The following is a 20076-nucleotide window of genomic DNA, read 5'->3' as shown; positions in this document are numbered from 1 at the left end:
TCTCTCTCTCTCTCTCTCTCTCTCTCTCTCTCTCTCTCTCTCTCCCTCTCTCTCTATTAATAGTTACATATTTTTTCAGTCTCTCTTTTTTTTTTTACTAAAGACATTAAGACAGTGGCTATCCTGCCTAGCCTAAACTTAAAAATACGTTCATGTCAGAGAAAACTGAGGGAAAATATATCTCCAACAACAGTGACATGGATTTTCTGTGGTTTCTCTAAATCACTCAAGTATAGAACACTGATGATTCCTTCATCAAATCATTTTTCTTCTCCCATTATTGTACACGTGTAAATTTTTTTTTTAATTTTTTATGTCAATAAGATGTGAAACACTAACCACCCATTTCATTTTTTTTTAATTTTCTCTAGATGCTACATATTTTCATAAAAACATTTAATATCTTCATGATTATTAACAACTGCTGTGGTGTAGTTTTCTCCCTTTCATCTTCAGAGTAACCTAACTGCATAATGTTGTTTACCTGTGCCTGCTTGTGTGGGTGTCCCTCACAGATACTTAGTTCAGAGCAATTTGTTGGAGGGAAGTTCAGTAACTGCATGTATTTTGAAAGGGTAAGAAATGAAATTTAGCCAAGTCAATAGTTAAGTCTCTGAGAGGAGATCAAAGCAATGGCCAAATTCAAAAATTTATACACTCTGAAATAATTTTCTCAGTGAAATCTGTCATCAAATCAATGTTTAATTCTTCCATAACCTTTCCCTAAAAGAATAAAGTGGATGGCGGAAACTTGAAGCCATTAAAGATAATAGAGTGGCCAGTTTCAGTCCAGTGTTATGCTACATCTGTTACCAGTTTTAAGAACTAGATGTTCCATCAGGATATGGTTACAAAGGTACTCGGCAGAAGTTCTTGCTAACACAGTGTTCTCAGTTTTCTCTAAAAATGTCCAGCTTTTTGCTTTCTAATTTAGTGCATTATCATTGAAGTTAAGGTTTGAAATAACTTCCTGATCTGAACAGAATAGTTGCAGAATAAGATATCTAATTTTTTATTTCAGAGATCTCAAACACCTGATGCTGTCAACAGTTCCACAGAAGAGAGAGAGAGTGATCCAAATAGTTTCTCCTCTTCGAACAATCTTTCAGATTCACTAAATGATGGAGAACCCTCAGCACAAGCTGTTCCAACAAAGAGATCTCAGTCATCAAGTCCATCACTTAATAATTCTCCATTTGCAAGCCCAACACACAGGTTCTCATCTGGTGGTGGACAGAAAGGATTGATGCAGAGGTTTTATGCATCACATGGAAGGATGAGAATTTATGCTGCTCCAAGGAATACTGTACCTGTTGTTGTTTCTCCTCCTTCTGTTTCACCTGTACATAACCAGCCTCCAATTGAAAGGAAGATCATTGACATCAATAGTGGGAATGATTCACAGGTATGTAGTGTGTTACTGAATTAATTAGTAATATTTGTAGAACTTATCAATCAAATGAGCTTTTTTCCTTTGTATTCTACACACACCATAAATTTCTGAAAAAAATATAGTGCATTTGTAAATATACTTGCAAATGTGCCCATTTGCCACTCAGTGCCATCTCCAAGGCGAAGAGCAATGTAATGCTTATTGTTTTTATTATGGATTTTCCATTGTTTGCTAATTGCAAATCAGTTGTACAGGAAATAGTGTCCTAGTTTTATTGCCACACAACTGAAGTGTGTGTTTCATTATGTTTACTTGATACTATGCAACATGGTACCTGAGCCATTGGTTTTTAGACTCCGTACATATTTGCTGAGAAATGTAACATTGTTGTTGAAACAATGACCTTACATTCCAGGCAAAGGGAACTCAAATCTCTATCTTGCCATCCATGTGTAGGTTTTTCACGGTTCCTCTAAACTAATGCAAATGCCAAGATGGGCCCTTTCAAAATAGGAAAGCCAATTTCATTACCAGTTACCATGTCTAATCGGAGCATCATTTGAAATACTAAACCATAATATTCACTTGTTTCTTTGCTATGTAGATCATTGGACTTCCAGCTGTACATGTCATGACATTTAAGGGGTGATCAAAAAGTTTCTATTTGAAAAACCACACTGTTCAGAATAGGTATGCCAATCACGCAAACTCACAATGAGCATTGAGGCAATTGTCTCAACAATGCATCAGGTTAAAAATACCTGTTTGGTATAACATCGTGTCCTGCTGCATGAAGTAGTTCTTAACTGGCTGTTCTACATCCTCATCTGACAGAAATTTTCAATGGATTAAGGACTTTTTAAGGGACCAAAGGCATGATAATCACGTGAGCAAGAGATCAGGACTATAGGGCAGGTTCTAGTGTCTCCCACATGAGTTTGTGTAATTTCTGCATTACATTTCCTATATGGGGACATCCGTTATTACGAACTTGGTGCACCATTCCACAATGGTAGTTTTTTTTATAGACATGCTGCGCCATACACATTCTTCATTCTCCAGTGGATGTTTTCCAGTTTTTGTCCTTCAGCAACCAAGGAAAGAATAACAGCATGTTGTTCCTGTTAACATGAATTTGGTAATATGGCCATAGTTCACATTTCCACATTTACTGCACACAGACACATTGGAAAGACAGGAATGCCACACTAATACTTTCACATGTGGGTGCTTATATACCCACATCAGAGTCATGTTACATTGTGTACATGCTGCAGCAAAATACTCAAATGGAAAGTTTTGATCGTCCCTCATAGTAGCAAATTATAGAGGGGAGAGAGTAATTTTTATACTGACACATTTCATATAAGGAGCATTTTGTACAGGATTCAGATGAAGACCTGGTAAAGACTCCAGTGAGAAAGGGCTACCAATCAGCTGAAGAGAAGATACAAGCAGAGTTACAAGAGATGCAAAAACGTGAAGAAGAATTGAGGTAGGTCTTATAAATTTACAATCATTTGTAATGCAGTTATCTGATTTTTGGTAAATTGTTTCCTAACATGTATTATTTCATCTCGGAAGGTTGCTGAGAGCAAAACTATTTGCTCAGTCACAGCCAAATCTTTTGAGCATTGGTAGTATTGAGGAAGAAGAAATTAATCATATCAATGGTGATGGAGGGAAACAGACTTTGCAGAGTGCACAGTCTATTCCAAATCTCTTAGATTCTGATGATTCATTGGATGTTTCACAGGATCCGGCTTCACAAAAGGTGAGAACTGGCATTCAGTTATGAATTAAGAGGAATATCTACGCAACATTAGCTTAATAATTCCAATTGCAGGTTTTCAAATTTTAGTTGGAGTAGACATTAGTCTACTATAACATTCATGTTTCTGCTAAATAGACATTCCATTGTGAAATGAAATACTTTCCAAGGATCATAAAGATGGCTAAGAGGTTAATTTTTTTAACTTATAGACAGAGAAATGTAAAACACTCACAGAAGCATAAACACACTTGCAAAATTATAAGTATTTTCCAGTTAAGCATGTGAGCTTTTTATACAGATACTGGCTGTACGCCCGTGCTTAACAGTGGATAAAGAAGGGCGTTTGCATACTGTCACTTTTTAGGGTTCCGTACCTCACTTAGTAAAAACAGAACTGTTACAGGATCACTTTGTAAAGAAATGTTTTCCTAGTGAAGAAGTCAAATATAAATGAAACGTAATGAAACAAGCAAAGCATTTTTTAAAGTCTTTAACACACAAAGTGAAATCAGTAAATCTGTATAGCCTAGCCAAGTAAATTCACTGTTATGAAACTTCCTGGCAGATTAAAACTGTGTGCCCGACCGAGACTCAAACTCGGGACCTTTGCCTTTCGCGGGCAAGTGCTCTACCATCTGAGCTACCGAAGCACGACTCAGGCCTGGTCCTCACAGCTTTACTTCTGCCAGTATCTCATCTCCTATCTTCCGAACTTTACAGAAACTCTCCTGCAGAGTTTGGAAGGTAGGAGACGAGATACTGGCAGAAGTAAGGCTGTGAGGACGGGGCGTGAGTCGTGCTTTGGTAGCTCAGATGGCAGAGCACTTCCCCACGAAAGGCAAAGGTCCCGAGTTTGAGTCTCGGTCGGGCACACAGTTTTAATCTGCCAGGAAGTTTCATATCAGCGCACACTCTGCTGCACAGTGAAAATCTCATTCTGGAAATTCACTGTTAGTTTGTATTCAGAAAGATAAGATTGTTGTATTTAATTCTGTCACTGATGTAAACTTCTAAAAATACTCCTGTCACTGAGGTAAAAAAACTGATAGCATCATCTATTGGTTCTTTGGATACAACACCATCTCTAAGGCAAATATCTGAGCTACTAACCTGAGAAGACTCCTAAAATTCAAATTACACTATTTTTATCTGCGGTCCAGTTTCGAAATAAATCCTATAGGTTGCCTCCAGCTAGACTAGTTGCCTGTGCAAACCACATGAATATTCACCAAGCAGTTTTGGAGATCAGTGTGTAAACAGAGACAGACAACATGATGATTTTACAGTTTTATTATTAGTGTAGATATAAATATTTGATAAGTAGCTGAGATAGCTATTGAATAATAAAACATCTATATATCTTTTAAACAGGAATAGTAGCATGTTGACACATGCTAAACCAGTGTACCAATAACATCTGATATGATGTAGTTGCTTATAAAACAATAAATTATTAGCTCTACAGACTAAACTCGAAGTATATCAAATAACGTACAACACAGAAGACTGTAAGAAAATTGCCAGTAGAAGCTATAAAATATTTTTTAAAAAACTGGTACTGTGGGAGACATCAGAACCATAATACTTCCGTATTATACAAACCACACAACAATAAAGATTCTAAGGAGAAAATACACAGCAGAGTGCAGAAATTGTTAGACTATACTAAGAGGGTCGTTCAATAAGTAATGCCCCACATTTTATTCTCGGAACATATTTATTGTTGAGAGTCAGAATATGGTGACATGGTAAACAGGTCTTGTCCATGTCCTATTTTTCTACATTGTCTCCATCACGTCCTATGGCCATATGTCAATGTTGTGGAAGAGCATGTATTACCCACCGGTAAAAGCTCTTGTCCTGTAGGCATAGCCATGTTTTCACTGCATAGATGACCCTTTCATCATCTTCAAAGTGTTTTCCCCCATAGAGAATCTTTAAGCGGCCCAAAGAGGTGGAAGTCTGAGGGTATCAGGTCTGGACTGTAGGGTGGATGTCTGGAGCAGTGGCTGTGACAGGACGTCCTGAACCTGGTTGATCATGGAGCTCTGTTTCTGCATTTCCTGAGGTTTTAACTTCCTTTATCCATTGCCCAACTGTACTACTATCAACTGCAGCACCACCATACACTGCACACAAACATTTATGGATGTTCACCATGGTTTCTTTTTCTGAACACAAGAATCCAATAACAGCATGCTGATTGTAATGTGAGTTGCATGTAGATGCCAAATTGACACTGTACTATGGCTCTGACGTCTGCAAGAATGGTTTGAAACTTCACCAGCACACAGAACAAACATCAAATGTGAAGCACCAACAAGGACATTTGTCTATGTATTTATTTGTTGAATGTATTTAAAGTGCCTTACAAAATTTTAATAACAGATAAAATGTCATACAGAGAGCGAAGGATTCAAATTGTTGGTAACACATTTATTGTCTTGACCCAACAAATTTGAATACCCAGTAGAATAAATGGACTTGGATGGCTGATAGTGGCAGAACCTGTAAAGTGCTGCAGTTTTCCAAGAAAGTGCCACCCTGAAGTTCCTCAAATGTATGCTTCAACAATAGTTCTTGCTGCAGATGAGATAAATATGACCACATGGCCATAAACTCATGTCTTATCTTCACTTCAGTTGTGTATAGTTGCCATTGTACCTAACTCTAGATTTACTTTACTACATTGTCACATCATCTTGGTTTCTCTCTCAGTAACTCTTCAGTCTGTTGGCATGTTGTTCACTTGTCCATCTTGTGTTACCATTGTGAACATCCAGCCAAGGACAGCAGACATTTGTTTCTGTTGATTCTACCAGTCAGATTCTGCCACCTCATGACTACAGCATCATTTAAACACACATTTTAACCATACTGTCAAGATTCTCTCTCTTGTTGAATGTTTAAGGTGGACACATTACTGACAAAATTCAGATTTACCTGGATATTTAAAATTAAATCAGTAGAAAACTAGATTATTCCTGAGCTATTATAATAAAATTTTGTAACTAAGCAAGTAAGGAAAAGTAATGCAAATAATGAAAATCAGCAAGAGAATTAAAACTGAACAGATATTGTGAATTTTTTTATTTTTATCTTTCTTCAAACATCAGTAATTGTACATTACATTAAGATACGACAGAATAACTCATTGGTCCCATACAGTGGATTCACATAAGGCCTCTCCACCATCAAGGCTTCAGAGTATGTAGTACAAAAATACATAGTTAGATGGTTGTTGTTTCATGTGTGGTGGTGATATGTGGAATAAAGTGAATGTACTGATACCACAAAATGCAACCACTTTATTAAATGTGATTGATCATAAGACAAGAGTCATGGGTGTTGATATGCACACTCCAAAATGAAATAGACAAAGGCCAAGAATAAAAAGATGGGGCTGAGTGACACACCTGGTCAGTATAAATTGATGATGGGCAACTGAAACAAGGAATCCACAGATGAACAAAGACCAAAGCAGTAGATTTATCTATCATATCCTTTAAAGGTACAGCTTCCACGCAACGCAATGTCCTGTCAGTTGCGGAGAAAATATATCGGAACAAATTTGACTCAAGTAGTGGACCAACCAGGTCCAAATGGACACATTGAAGTCAGTCTTAGCATGTCATATTTCCCCTATTGCAGAAAACTGTGGTGTCCTAGCCGTTGCATTGGCAAACAAGAGGTGTGCATAAACTGTCTGCAGTCCACTTAAACACCTGACCACACAAAGCCCTCAGTCACTAATTTTGTGGTGGGATGAATACCAGGATTTGATAAGTTATGCAGACCATCAAAGATTGCCCTGCAGAATTTGGCAGGGACAGAGAATGTGATTTGCCTTTAAAGGTGTCACACCACAGGAGTAAGTTGGTATGGGGGATTTGGACAAGTTTGGGCAGAAATTGTGGCAGTTCAGACAAAAAGTGCTGAACTCTATGAACATTGATGGAAATATGCCCATGCGGCACCATGTAATTCAATTTGGATGTGTTGTCAAATTTGGCACCATTGGTAGGCAATGACTTCGAAAATAAGCTGGAAATATTAGTGTGTGAGCTTGTCAGCCAGGTTCCACAAGGTGAAAGAATCTGGTTTGTCACCTCTATAACCAGTGCTGAAACACAATTTGAATCATGAGGGGAGTGGTCACAATGATGTATTTGTGCATAAAAATTTGATGCATGCCCAGGAACATCTGTTTGTATCAGTGTCCTTTCTTCATCTTCCATAAAGAAGTCAATAAGATCCAAGGATAGTAACAGAACTGTGATGCACGATCCACATGTCCTTGTACACATTTGGGAGGAGAATGTTTTAATCAACCTCACTTGTAGTTTCATACTTTCATTGTTCCATATTGTTCAACATATCCCACAACCCACAAGAAACCAAACGAAACCAAACCAGTATAGCTGAAAGGTCTCAATAACTTTTGTTGTGTGTCAGTGTTCATTGTTTGGTGTAAGGTAACACTGTGCATTTCCTGAGTCCACAGAAATTGATTGTTGTCATAGGTCACCAGTGTGGGCTTTTCCATTGTGGTGAGTGTATGTAACAAGATACATGTACTGATATCATAAAATGTAACCTCTTTAACCTGATGACATTGCTATTTTGAGTGAAAGTGAAGAAGAATTACATGATCTGCTGAATGGGATGAACAGTGTAAAGAGAATGGATTGAGAGTAAATTGAAGATGAAGGTAATGAGAAGTAGTAGAAATGAGAACAGCAAGAAAGTTAACATCAGGATTGATGGTCACAAAGCAGATAAAGTTAAGGAATTCTGCTACCTAGGCAGTAAAATAACCAATGCTGGACAGAGCAAGGAGGAAATCAAAAGCAGACTAGCAATGGCAAAAAGGTCATACCTGGCCAAGAGACGTCTACTAATATCAAATATCAGCCTTAATTTGAGAAAGTAAGTTCTGAGAATGTATGTCTCGAGTACAGCATTGTATGGTAGTGAAACATGGACTGTGGGGAGAACTGGAACAGAAGAAAATTGTAGCATTTGAGATGTGGTGCTCCATACTGATGTTGAAAATTAGGTGGACTGATAAGGTCAGGAATGAGGTGGTTATGCACAGAATCGGAGAGGAAAGGGACATGTGGAAAACACTGAGAAGAAGGGACAGGATGATCAGACATCTGTTAAGACATGAGGGGATGACTTCCATAGTACTCAAGGGAGCTGTAGAGGTCAAAAACTGTAGAGGAAGACAGAGACTGGAATACATCCAGCAAATAATTGAGGACATGCATTGCAAGTGCTACTCAAAGATGAAAAGGTTAGCACAGGAGAGGAATTCGTGGTGGGCTGCATCAAACCAGTCAGAAGACAGAGGACAAAAAACCTCTTCATTAAAAAAAGAACGATCACAAGATATGAGACACATGTGTTAACACAGACAATACAAAGTGAACTAGACATAGGTAGAGACTTCAAGAAGGCATTATGTGTGTGTGTAATGTTCTTGGGACTCGATTTTGCTTGCTCATGTCACCTTCTGCAGGTCGATATCATCACATGACCATAGTGAACCAACAGAAAGCTTTTTATGCAGTATTTCACACCATAACACTTGAAAAGTTCCAAGATTATGAGCTATGTGAGAATCCTCTTGAAGGAAAATTTAACTTTTTAAGCTTATTTACCATTGTTGGTGTGAACCAATTTTGTTACATACTTAACTAAGGGGAAGAGGTATTACACAAAGATGAGCTTGGAGGCAAGATACTGAGAGACTTGATTTGATTGATTCGATTTAACCAGAGAGGTAAAACAGCTGAACATAACCCCATTTATCAGCAATGTCATTTGTGTGTGACCCTGTTGGCTAGGTTCCACAAGTTGACACAAATGTGGTTCCTAGCCTCCAGATGTCCACACTGAAACTGAGATTATTGTACAATCTCTCCCCCTGTCATACTAGGAAAGCTAACTAATAGCCTTAAGTAGTAGGATGATTCCCTTTACTTTCTCTGTTAGCTGCAATTTCTTCAGGAATTAGACATGTCCAAAAAAACAGATACCATACACACAATTGTAGTATCTAAGCCTTGATGGTACTTCATGATATCTTCAGAGTGGATGCACCCTAGGTCCAATCTCTTGCAGGAATCATGTAAGATGCCATGAGCAAAGAGGGTAATGGGCAGGGAGCACTACAGAATGAGTGTGCAACAATTTGGGAATTTGTGTTGGACATGAAGCATGCTCAAATAGCCAGAGTGGTTAAGGCAAGTGCTGGCATAAAGCAGAAAATCCAGGTTTGGGTCCTGTTGTAGCACAGATTTTCACTTGTCACAGAATTATTTCAATGCCCTAATGCAGCTGAAATTGGTACTTCTTTTTCAACATGCAAACATTCTGTATCTTTTGCTCTTCAGTACTTCACATTGAAAGATTAAATGTCACTTCTTTCTCTATATCTACATCCGTACTCTACAAACCACTGTAAGGTGTACCACTGCTAGTCATTTCCTTTCCTGTTCCACTTGCAAATACAGTGTGAGAAAAACAAATGTCTATATACTTCCATACAAGCCCCAATCTCTTGAATCCTATCTTCCCAGGGGCACTCCTGACAATACCCTTGTCTCTGATAAACTCTCACTGTTGGGAACAAAATACCAGATTCTGCTCATTGAGAAGCCTTAGAGCCATTCACATTCCCGGGAACCTATTCCATATACTTGTACATTCAGTAAAAGTTGGCAGTGTGGCATCATATAATATGCTTTACAGAAATCTAGGAGTATGGAATTTGCCTGTTACCATTCATCCGTGCTTCACAGAATTTCCTAAGAGAAAAGAGTGAGCCGAGTTTCACACAAGCGATGCTTTCTAAAACCATGCTGATTTATGGACAGAAACTCTGCCCTCTCGAGAAAATGTATTGTATTTGAACTAAGAATATGTTCAAAGATTCTGCAGCAAAATGATGTTAGGGATATTGGTCTGTAATATTGTGGGTCCGTTCTTCTGCCCTTGTTATACACAGGGGACACCTTTGCTTTTCTTCCAGTAGCTTGCTACCTTGCACTGGGCAAGAGATTCATGAAAAATGCAAGCTAAGTAAGGGGCCGATTCTGTAAAGTACTCTTTGAAAGACCAAAATGGGATTTCATCAAGACCTGACAACTTATTTGCTTGAAATTCTGTTTCTCTACACCAGGGATTTTTCTCTATGTCCTCCACACGGGAGCCTGTGCGATGGTCAAATGATAGTCTGTTTGTACAATTCTCCTATGTGAATGATTTCTTAAATGTGAAATTTAAAAGTTTGGCTTTACTTTTGCTATCTTCTATTACCATACCAGACTGGTCAATATGTGACTGGATAGAAGTCTCAGACCCACTTAGTGATACCCTTTGTGTGCAGGTGTTTCTTGAGGTTCCTATGCCCACTCATTAGATCTAAAAGTTAAATCTGCCTCTTGTTAACCCCACAATTACAGAAATTTTCTTAGAACATAGTTCTGGCATCATTGGCTTGCCACAATTTTGTTTTTGGATTGTAGTCAAATATTTTGCATGCTGTCTTGTGATTCAATTACATAGTATTAAATTTTACCACTGAAGTAGTGATGGGTAGGACAGGTTCTGGTCCAACAAATGGTCATTTCTCCTGTGGCGGCAAGCCTATTAGCTTGCACATTACTACTAACTCCTGAGTGATAAGAGACTGACAGCAGGTTTTCACTCTGCAAAATATATTTGATCTCATTGCAGGGGTTGATAGGGATTTCAGAGCAACTTGGCTGTATGAATGAATGCAGATGCTATGATCCTCGTAACACCTACATAGATACTTCTCTGCACATACTCTAATTGTGAATATTTCCCCTGGAATACTGTTGCTAGCTTCCATGGATAGATTGTGCTTTCTATTTGAGGCTGCACCCTGTGTACACTGCCTCCAGCAACCTCGTCTGTTTTTCACCAGTCAGTAAACCAGACTGTCATCTGAACAGTACTGTGGTTATTTCTTACACTGCTCCTACTTCCTATGGTTAGAAAGATTTACTGAAGCCACTGGAAGTTGTTACATAGTGAGCATGCATTTTCTCTGTCATTCTTATGTTTACCACATTCATTATATAAGTGTGGAATTCTGGAAATCCTACAGATTTCCAGTTTCTTAACGTACACGCTCCTGCTGCTGCCTCCATTGTAAGCCAAAGGTGTAATGGGGGTGTGTCCAGCATGGGAGTGCTGTTAATTCAACCCAATAAATCTATGCAGTCCAGCCGTGCACCTTCTCGTGCTCCTTAGCAGCTGTCTTCTGGCACGGATCGTGTCACAGCTTAGGTTGGGCAAGTGCTTTAGTTCTGTACCATTTGTGCCATCTAGTTCATTTTATTACATAAACCAGATGACTAGAGAAGGAGTACTTATTCCCCTTATTCAGAAAGGATCTACTATTGTATGATTTGATTTATTTCGTGTTCCATAGGTCAACTGTGTTGAATACACAAGGACGTGGAACGAGTCAGTTTTTTACAAATACAGTCTGATAATCTTATAGCATATAGAGAAATTTGAGTACATAATTATATAAAAACTTATACAGTAAATTCTTTGGGCAGCAATATAGAAAAAGAAAATACATATTTTCTAAGAATTATTAAAACACAACAGAAAACAGATACGGAGCACACACAGATACAGATCTCAGGTTAAATAAAATTCGTAGTGGCATTATGTCAACTTGTATTATATAATATTAAAATATTACAATTTATTTAGTTAAAAATTCATCTAGACTGTAAAAAGCTTTTTCTAGCAGAAATATTTTTAGTGCTTTCTTAAACTCGCTATTGTTATGAATCTTTGTCTTTATTTCGGGAGGAAGAGCATTGAAGAGTTTTGCTCCAGTGTAATGGACACCCTTTTGTGCCAAGCTCAAATTTCTGAGTTCACTGTGTATGTCATTCTTCCTCCGTGTGTTATGCTCATGATAAATACTATTTGGTTGAGATATATCTATATTTTTACAAACAAAACACATGAGAGAAAAAATATATTGGCATGTAGTTGTGTATATTTTAAGATTACGAAAACTATTTCTACAAGAGTCTCTTGGGCGCAATCTACATATAATTCTTAAAGCTCGCTTCTGTGCAATGAACACTTTCCTTGCTAATGGCTGGTTGCCCCAAAAAATAATTCCGTACTCAATGAGACAATGAAAATAGCCATAATAGGCCACTTTTGCAGTGTTAGGTTCAACACATGTAGTGACAACCCGTAAAGCATAGGTAGCAGAGCTAAGCCTCTTACAGAGATCAATAATATGTGAAGACCAGTTCATTTTCTTGTCAATGTGCACTCCAAGAAATTTTGTTGTTTCCATTCTGACTATTGGTTGATTACCACATGTCACACTTATCTCTCTCTCTCTTTTTCTGTTTTTGTACAGAATTGAATAAAGCTGGTCTTACTGGAATTTAATGAGAGACCATTCACCTTGAACCAGTTAACCATATCTGAGAGTATGTGATTACTGAGTTCCTCAAGATTGTTGACTGTTCTACTGCTCATAAAAATTGTGGTATCATCAGCAAATAATGTAAATTTACACGGCGGGCTTGTACATGATGGTAGATCATTTATAAAAATCAGGAATAATAGTGGCCCAAGAATTGAGCCCTGGGGCACTCCACATGTAATGGAACTCCATTCAGAATCTGAGGAAGTGTCACATACTCCACCCGAGCTATTCAACACAACTTTTTGTTTTCTGTCTTGGAGGTACGACTGTAGCCAATTGCCTGCAACACCACTTATTCCTACTAATTTTGCTTTTTGCAAGAGAATCTGGTGATCAACACAGTCAAACGCTTTGGATAAATCGCAGAAGACACCAAGTGCTAGCATTTTTTCATTAAGGGTTTCTAGAACTTCATTTGCAAGTGCGTAGACTGCGTCTTCTGTTGAACGGCCCTTTTGAAAGCCAAACTGGCTTTTGCTGAGAACTCCATTCTTCATGAGATGATCAGTAATTCTTACATGTATTAGCTTTTCTAGAATTTTGGAGAAAGCTGTCAGCAAAGAGATAGGTCGATAGTTAGTTAGTTCAGCTTTATCCTCCTTTTTGTACAGGGGCTTCACAATGGCATACTTAAGTCTACTGGGAACAACACCTTTCTGAAGGGAAGCATTGAAAATATGACAGAGAATGTCCCTTATCCACACACAAGAATATTTCAATAAATTACTAGATATATTATCAACCCCTGCAGAATTCGTACTTTTTAGAGACATGATGATTTTTTGAATTTCTTCTACAGTGACAGGATTAAGGTGCATTTCTGAAATTGTGTTAGAATATACAGCTTGACAAAGAGTTACAGCTTCATCAATATCGGGCTTGCAACCAATCTGTTGAGATACTGATAGGAAGTGTTTATTAAAAATCTCAGCCACCCTTTTGGGGTTATCTATTAGGATACCTTCATATCTGATATTATTTATATCTTCTTTACTTGTTGCATCTCTTCCTGTTTCTTTTTTTACAATGCTCCAAATTGCTTTTATTTTATTATTAGAATTATCTATTTTCTTCTCATGATAAAGGGCTTTTGATTTCTGTATTAGTTTCTTCAAAATTTTACAGTATATTCTATAGTGTTCCCATTTTTCTACATCTTTACAGAATCTTATTGCAGCGTAAGTTTCCCTTTTGGTTTTACATGACTGTTTTATACCTTTTGTAATCCAAGGCTTGCTTACAGAATTGGAAGCACTGTTTCTGACCCATTTCTTGGGAAATATTTCTTCAAAAAGAGCACAGAATTCATTTATAAAACAGTTAAATTTAGTATCAACATCATCATGGCTATATACTAAAGACCAATCCATTTGCTGCAACCTGTGGTTGAAAGTTCCTTTCGCCTTTTCATTAATTATTCTTATGACTTTCCATCGAGGAAATTCTTTTTTGAACAGATGAACGTCATAAATAGTGAGAATTTGTCCATCATGATCTGAAAGCCCACTTATAACCTGCCTGACAATATAATTCTGATGTCTATTTACATCTAAAAAACCGTTGTCTATCATAGTTTGGCACTCGGATGTAATTCTTGTTGGGAAATTTATTACTGAACTCAGATTGAGTAAGTTCATCACAATCTCAAAGTCTATTTTATTCTTATTTTCTGTCAAAAAGTTTATATTAAAATCACCTAATACTACAATATCCTTCGCTTTTGAAAGTAACCATGACAGAAGGAGTTCCATTGAATGCAGAAAAGTTTTTATGTCACCTGAAGGAGCCCTGTAGACAGCCAACACTATTATTGGATAGAATTTAGTTGTTATTTCTGTGGCACATGCCTCAAATTGTTGTTCCACACAATATTTCTTAATATCTATAGCTTTGTATGCTACACTATCCTTAACATAAATTGCTACTCCACCTTTATCTTTATTTTCCCTACAGTAGTATGTTACTAAAGTATAACTTGCTATAGATGGCAAGGCACATTTATCAGTAACATGGTGCTCAGTTAAGCACAAAATCTGGGCATTATTTATACTGTCCTTTTCACTAATGTTAATAAGGAGTTGATCTATTTTGTTTAAGAGGCCCCTTATATTTTGATGAAAGAAAGAGATGCCTTCCTCTTGCTTTTTCATTCTATTAGTGCTGTTACCTGACTGAGAATCCATTGGAGTCTGCCTTGAGACAGGAGAGAGGAGACACCTGACACTACCTACTGTTGTCCCTTCTTTTTCTTCGGGCCCACACATAAAAAATCGTTGAGATGAGAAGGAGGCTCAGCATTTCTTCTCTCCAACAGCCTTCTATTTGTTGTTGTTGACGGTGGTGCTGTTTCTGACACTTCAAATGTTGGTTCTAACCACTACTGCTGTGTTTCCTTGTGAACTTGGAGTCTTCTCGTTTTTGTTATTTTCGCCTAAAATAATACTTGGCTGATGAGGAACAGTAGTTCTTTTGTTGTTGAAATCGATGTCCACTGTTCTTTCTGTTAAAATTTGGTCTTTTTTTTACATGTTTTGCTGCTGCTGATGAAGTTTCTAATGAATTTTTTTGAAGTGTTTTCGAAATGGAGTCAGTCGATGGCAATGCAATTATCGTTTTGGTTTTGAATATGTTTTGGTGGTTTTTATTACCCTGGTTATCAGGCTTGTCAGATAATCATTCCCCAAGCCATTCAGGTGAAGTCCGTGTTGCGTGTGGAATCTACGTCCAATACTGCTTATATCAACGCATTTCACGTTTTTAAAATGTTTGCAGATTTTTGCAAACTGACTGTTGGCACTTTGTATTTCCCTGTTAACACATGACCATCTTACAAGATCATAGCGATGCGGAATATTGACAAGTATTACGTTAGTGTGAGTGAGGTTCCTCAGACACTGTTTAAGATCGCGCGTTGCACTCAATGTTTCATTTTTGTAGACATCGTTTGCGCCTCCCATAAGTACAACGAAGTCTTTATCATGCAGATTTTTTGCCTCTGCGGATTCGGTCATTTTTTTAATTTCGCTAAGTGGGGCTCCCGGTTTCACTATACCACACGAAAATGTTTCAGTTGTTTCTTTTAGTTTACTAGGAAGTCCACGACCATGGCTGTCTGAAAACACAAACAGTTTCCTGTTATTGGAGTTCACAATTTGCGAATCGTTTTGTATTGTTTTACCACACACTTCGACACAATTTTTGGTCGGCACATTTATATTGACCTCCTTCACAGTTGTTTGCGTCAGTAAATTTTCTTCTCTTACCTTATTCCCCAAAGTGCCATTTTGCTTTTCCCAACGTTCATGCGAACTGTAAGTTGCATTTTCACTATCGGCGATCGAAAGTACTTGAAATGTGTTTTCGTGCACAAAGCTTGCGTAACTTTCGCAGGTTTTCCGAATTTGCACTTTGGACTTGCTGTTTTTGCACTTTACATTTGACCACTTTTCCGTAACGGACGAACTATCTCGCACAAGTTTAACGTGTTCAGTTCACTATTTTCTTGTTGTATTTTCGAAATGTCCGTTTTCAAACTGCCGATTATGAACTGTAAGCTCGTTATGCGTTCATTCAGTTTCTTGATTTCGTCTTTACAATTTTCACACGATTTCTTTTTTACGGCAAAATTTAAGTTTTTCTGGACAAGGCTGTGGAGTAGGTGACTGTAATAATTCAAAGGAGCCAAGTCGCAACAGTTGTTAATATCTCTGAATTGTCAGCCTAATAGGTCATGGTTCAAAAATACTGATGCTAATTATTTACAGAAGAATGGACAAACTGGTAGAGGCCAACCTTAGGGAAGAGAAGTTTGGGTTCTGAAGAAATGAACATGCAATACAATACAGACTGCACTATGTATCTTAAATGAGACACTGTAGAAAGACAAACCTACATTTCTAGCACTTGGAGATTTAGAGAAAGCTTCTTACTGTGTTGGTTGGAATACACTCTTCAAAATTCTGAAGGTAGTAGGAATAAAATACGGGGAGCAGAAGGTTAACAGAAACTTGTAGGAAAATGAGGATAATTTCAAGAGTTGGGAGTTCAGAGGGACATAGTAGATCAAATAACTCGTACATACTAGTTGACTTCCAATGTTTTCTTTTATTTAGCTTTATAATCAGTCAGTGAGTCAAGGCATACTTCCTGAAAGACTACAATATGCTGTAATAATATGGATTTATAAAAGTGGAGATAAGCAATTAATTTCCAAGTCAACCCTCTTTCTTGTATTTTTTTGAGAACAAATTGGGTGGGTAGCTTGTCAGAACACTGAACCACTTTCCTGATAACCTTGGAATTACTGTCCCTTTTGGCTTTTGCAAAGGGTTTCCTGCAGAGAAACAAACACATGATCTCATAAGTTCAGGTCTGGTAGTAGTAAAAATAAAAATTACCCTTTTGGCATGTTCTGTGATTGTGCCAAGAAGTTAGATTATGTGAATCATTTGTCTGTAATTTGTAAAAGTCTATTTGTTTTAAAGTTTCAGAAAAATTCCCCAAGAAAAAGAAGTGCACTGATTGCTGAGTGGGAGAGCAGGATCCAAAAAAATTCAGAGCATTGATCGTGACCTCTGAACCACCACCAATGGTATGATATATCAGGAACACTATTCCATAAGTTTTATTGCTATAAAATTTGCTTTGACACTTCCATACTGTAAAACTGATGTGCTGAATTTTCTACACATCATTGAAATAATATATATAACTAAAAATTTCAGAGATACGAAATTGACAAGAAAATGTAAGCTTTCTTAGGGAATTTCAGTGATGAAATCCTCTCACATTATTAGCCAAGTAACAACTGTTTTCAGAGCTATTAGTTAGCTGATAAGGCAAGAAAATTTCATAGATATAAAATCATCTTTGTTGTAACAGTAAGGTGGTTGCTGTATGAAGTAGACAAGGTCTTTTTCTGGAGTTCAAATTTTGTGTGTTGTTCCTAGATGTAGGTTGAATGGGACTGCTACTATTTCATATTGATCATACACTAATTAAAAATGAAAATGTATGACTTCATATACTTACTTTGGAAACACACTATTTGTATAAAGCAGTGGTAGATGACAGTAAAGGCACTGATTCAGAGCACTGTATTGTAAACAGTAGGTGAACTATTGACATAGCTTGAGGACGCTTGAAGAGCAAATGATAAAGTTGTTCAAAAAATGTCTCCATAGGTGTATCACAATGTAATTATGGTTAAAGAGATTCACATAGGACTATTGCTGCATAATGTTAATTTCTTTCACTTTCCTCTAATGTAAAAGTTGTAATCACTCTGATTACAATTCCACCCGTCCCCTTTCTTTTCCTGGTGTCACTATCTTGATGGATTTTTGTCATTACACACTATCTCACTTGCACAGTTGTGACAAATTTTCTACATTCTAAACTCTTAATTTGAAAAAAAGAGAAAAAGAAAAGGCTCTTGAGATTTGAGTTGTAGGTTTCTTCTTACCTAGTTATGTATACATTTGGGTAGTGTATCACTGTAAAAGTTGAGAATAGTTTCCATCAGAATGTGTAGAAGTAAAAATAGCAGTTCCTTTGCAATGGAAAAAGAAAGTCATGTGCACAGGAAAATTATTCACGCTGATCAGTTTTTTGGCATATAAAATAACTAGTTTGAATTGTTACTTTCTAGTAATAATACACAATAATCCACACGTCTTAACTCCAGTGATTTACCATCTAAGATAAACAATGGCCTCCCATTTTTTATCTTTTTTATTATTTGCTAATGTGGCCACTCATTCACTTAGGATCCATTATTGTTATCTTATCCCATCATGTATGATGTATTACACCATACGTAAGTTGTTTCAAATGTTCCACTGTATTTTCTGCCCACGTCCAACCTCCTCCTCCTCCTCCTCCTCCTCCTCCTCCTCCTCCTCCTCCTCCTCCTCACCACATATTTCACTGTACTTGGTCTACAATGGAGGCAGTTTGTTTTATTTCAGCCCTTCTAATAAAATGATGAAAAATACTTAGACATGTTTATCAAGCTGAATAAATCACTTTTACAAAAACAAAGGTTAGCTGTGATATCATGATTTCATATATTACATCTTGCAGAAGGTAAGCACACACAAAAAAATTAATTTACTCATTTACATCATGTAAAACAACTGAGTTTGGAAAAAATGATACCTTCTGGTTGTAGTGTGTGCTCAATGATTTAGGATACTGTATTAATTCTTATTTTGATTATGTAATATTAACATTACCATTATTATTATTATTATTATTTTTATTAAATAATTTTATCAGAAGTTTGTGTAGAGACATTTCAATGTTGAAATTTATTATTTATTTGCAGAAAATGTCACATTCCAGAATGTGTGTGGATACAACCAAGAAACAATACTGCCTTTGCAATTTTACTAGACTGCTGTGTTCCCAGTATTGTGAAGAAATTTGTTTTTCTTATGTAGAGTTTCTTAATATTATTGTGCAATTATTGTTGAAGATTTCTGACAGGACCAGAAATAATAAGTATTATTAGGGAGGTAATACACAATACATTCCAGCGACATAGGAAACAATGTCTAAGATATTTTCTTAATGGGTTTCTTTGTAATTGTATAAGAACTGTCATTTTACTCTGTGTGATGAATTGGTTTGAAGCTGAATATTCTGTTAAAATCCTTAAACTTAATTTCAATGCACAAATACTTATACCATTTGTTCTAATTTGGCTACTGGGATTTCATAATGGCTTCCAGTCACTTTTGGTTACCATTGGCATGATGCAGAAGTTGAAGTAAAAATTTCAATGGTATGAGCAGTGTTGTATCATTCTGTGTTGAAAGCAATCAAAACAATTTGATTTTCCTTGTATTGTGTCTTGCCTATATGCTAAATTTGATGATTGCATTTGATGGAAATTCAAATGAAAATCTAAAGTGATGAGTGTTAATAAATGTTCCATTTAGTGTGTTCTTTTCTTGAACTTCAGTGTAACACACTCCTGAAGAAATATTTTCCCTTTATTGTTCTACACACAAGGAGCTTTTGTCCTTCCTTCTCATTAATTTGAATGTGCTTAAAAATTAGAATATTGCTGTGTGTCATATGTTATTGCAATAGATTAAGGGTATACTCCTTCATAGTATTCCATGACTAGAAATGTTTTGTTGATTAAATTGATGGCTAATGATTTAACAAAATGTATTTGCCATCCTTTTGTTGTGCTGGTTGGAAGCATCACTCGATGGCGAATTTAGCCTGCTAATTTCTTAAAGAAATACATGAAAATGAAAAAAACTGTAGATAAACAGTTATACAACAGTAATAACGCAAGAATTACAGTAAAATTAAGAGAAACTAATATATAGTATTTTGAGACACTTATAATATGGTTATTCAAACATGACCAAAATGTAATATTGC

General features: G+C 36.8%; 1 protein-coding gene across 1 annotated transcript in view; it reads left to right on the top strand.

The window, feature by feature from the left end:
- Window positions 1-19038, top strand: part of LOC124555289 — a 31431-nt gene extending 12393 nt beyond the window's left edge. The window contains exons 3-7 of the mRNA XM_047129162.1: window positions 1022-1405; window positions 2779-2888; window positions 2978-3167; window positions 17160-17266; window positions 19004-19038. Coding sequence (XP_046985118.1) covers window positions 1247-1405; window positions 2779-2888; window positions 2978-3167; window positions 17160-17240 — 540 coding nt within the window. The 5' untranslated portion in view covers window positions 1022-1246 and the 3' untranslated portion in view covers window positions 17241-17266; window positions 19004-19038. The remainder of the gene's footprint in view (window positions 1-1021; window positions 1406-2778; window positions 2889-2977; window positions 3168-17159; window positions 17267-19003) is intronic.
- The last annotated feature ends 1038 nt before the right edge of the window (window positions 19039-20076 follow it).

The sequence above is a fragment of the Schistocerca americana genome, chromosome X, assembly GCF_021461395.2.
Source record: "Schistocerca americana isolate TAMUIC-IGC-003095 chromosome X, iqSchAmer2.1, whole genome shotgun sequence".
In the NCBI taxonomy this organism is placed as follows: Eukaryota; Metazoa; Arthropoda; class Insecta; order Orthoptera; family Acrididae; genus Schistocerca; species Schistocerca americana.
This window is presented reverse-complemented; position numbering and strand designations above follow the sequence as displayed.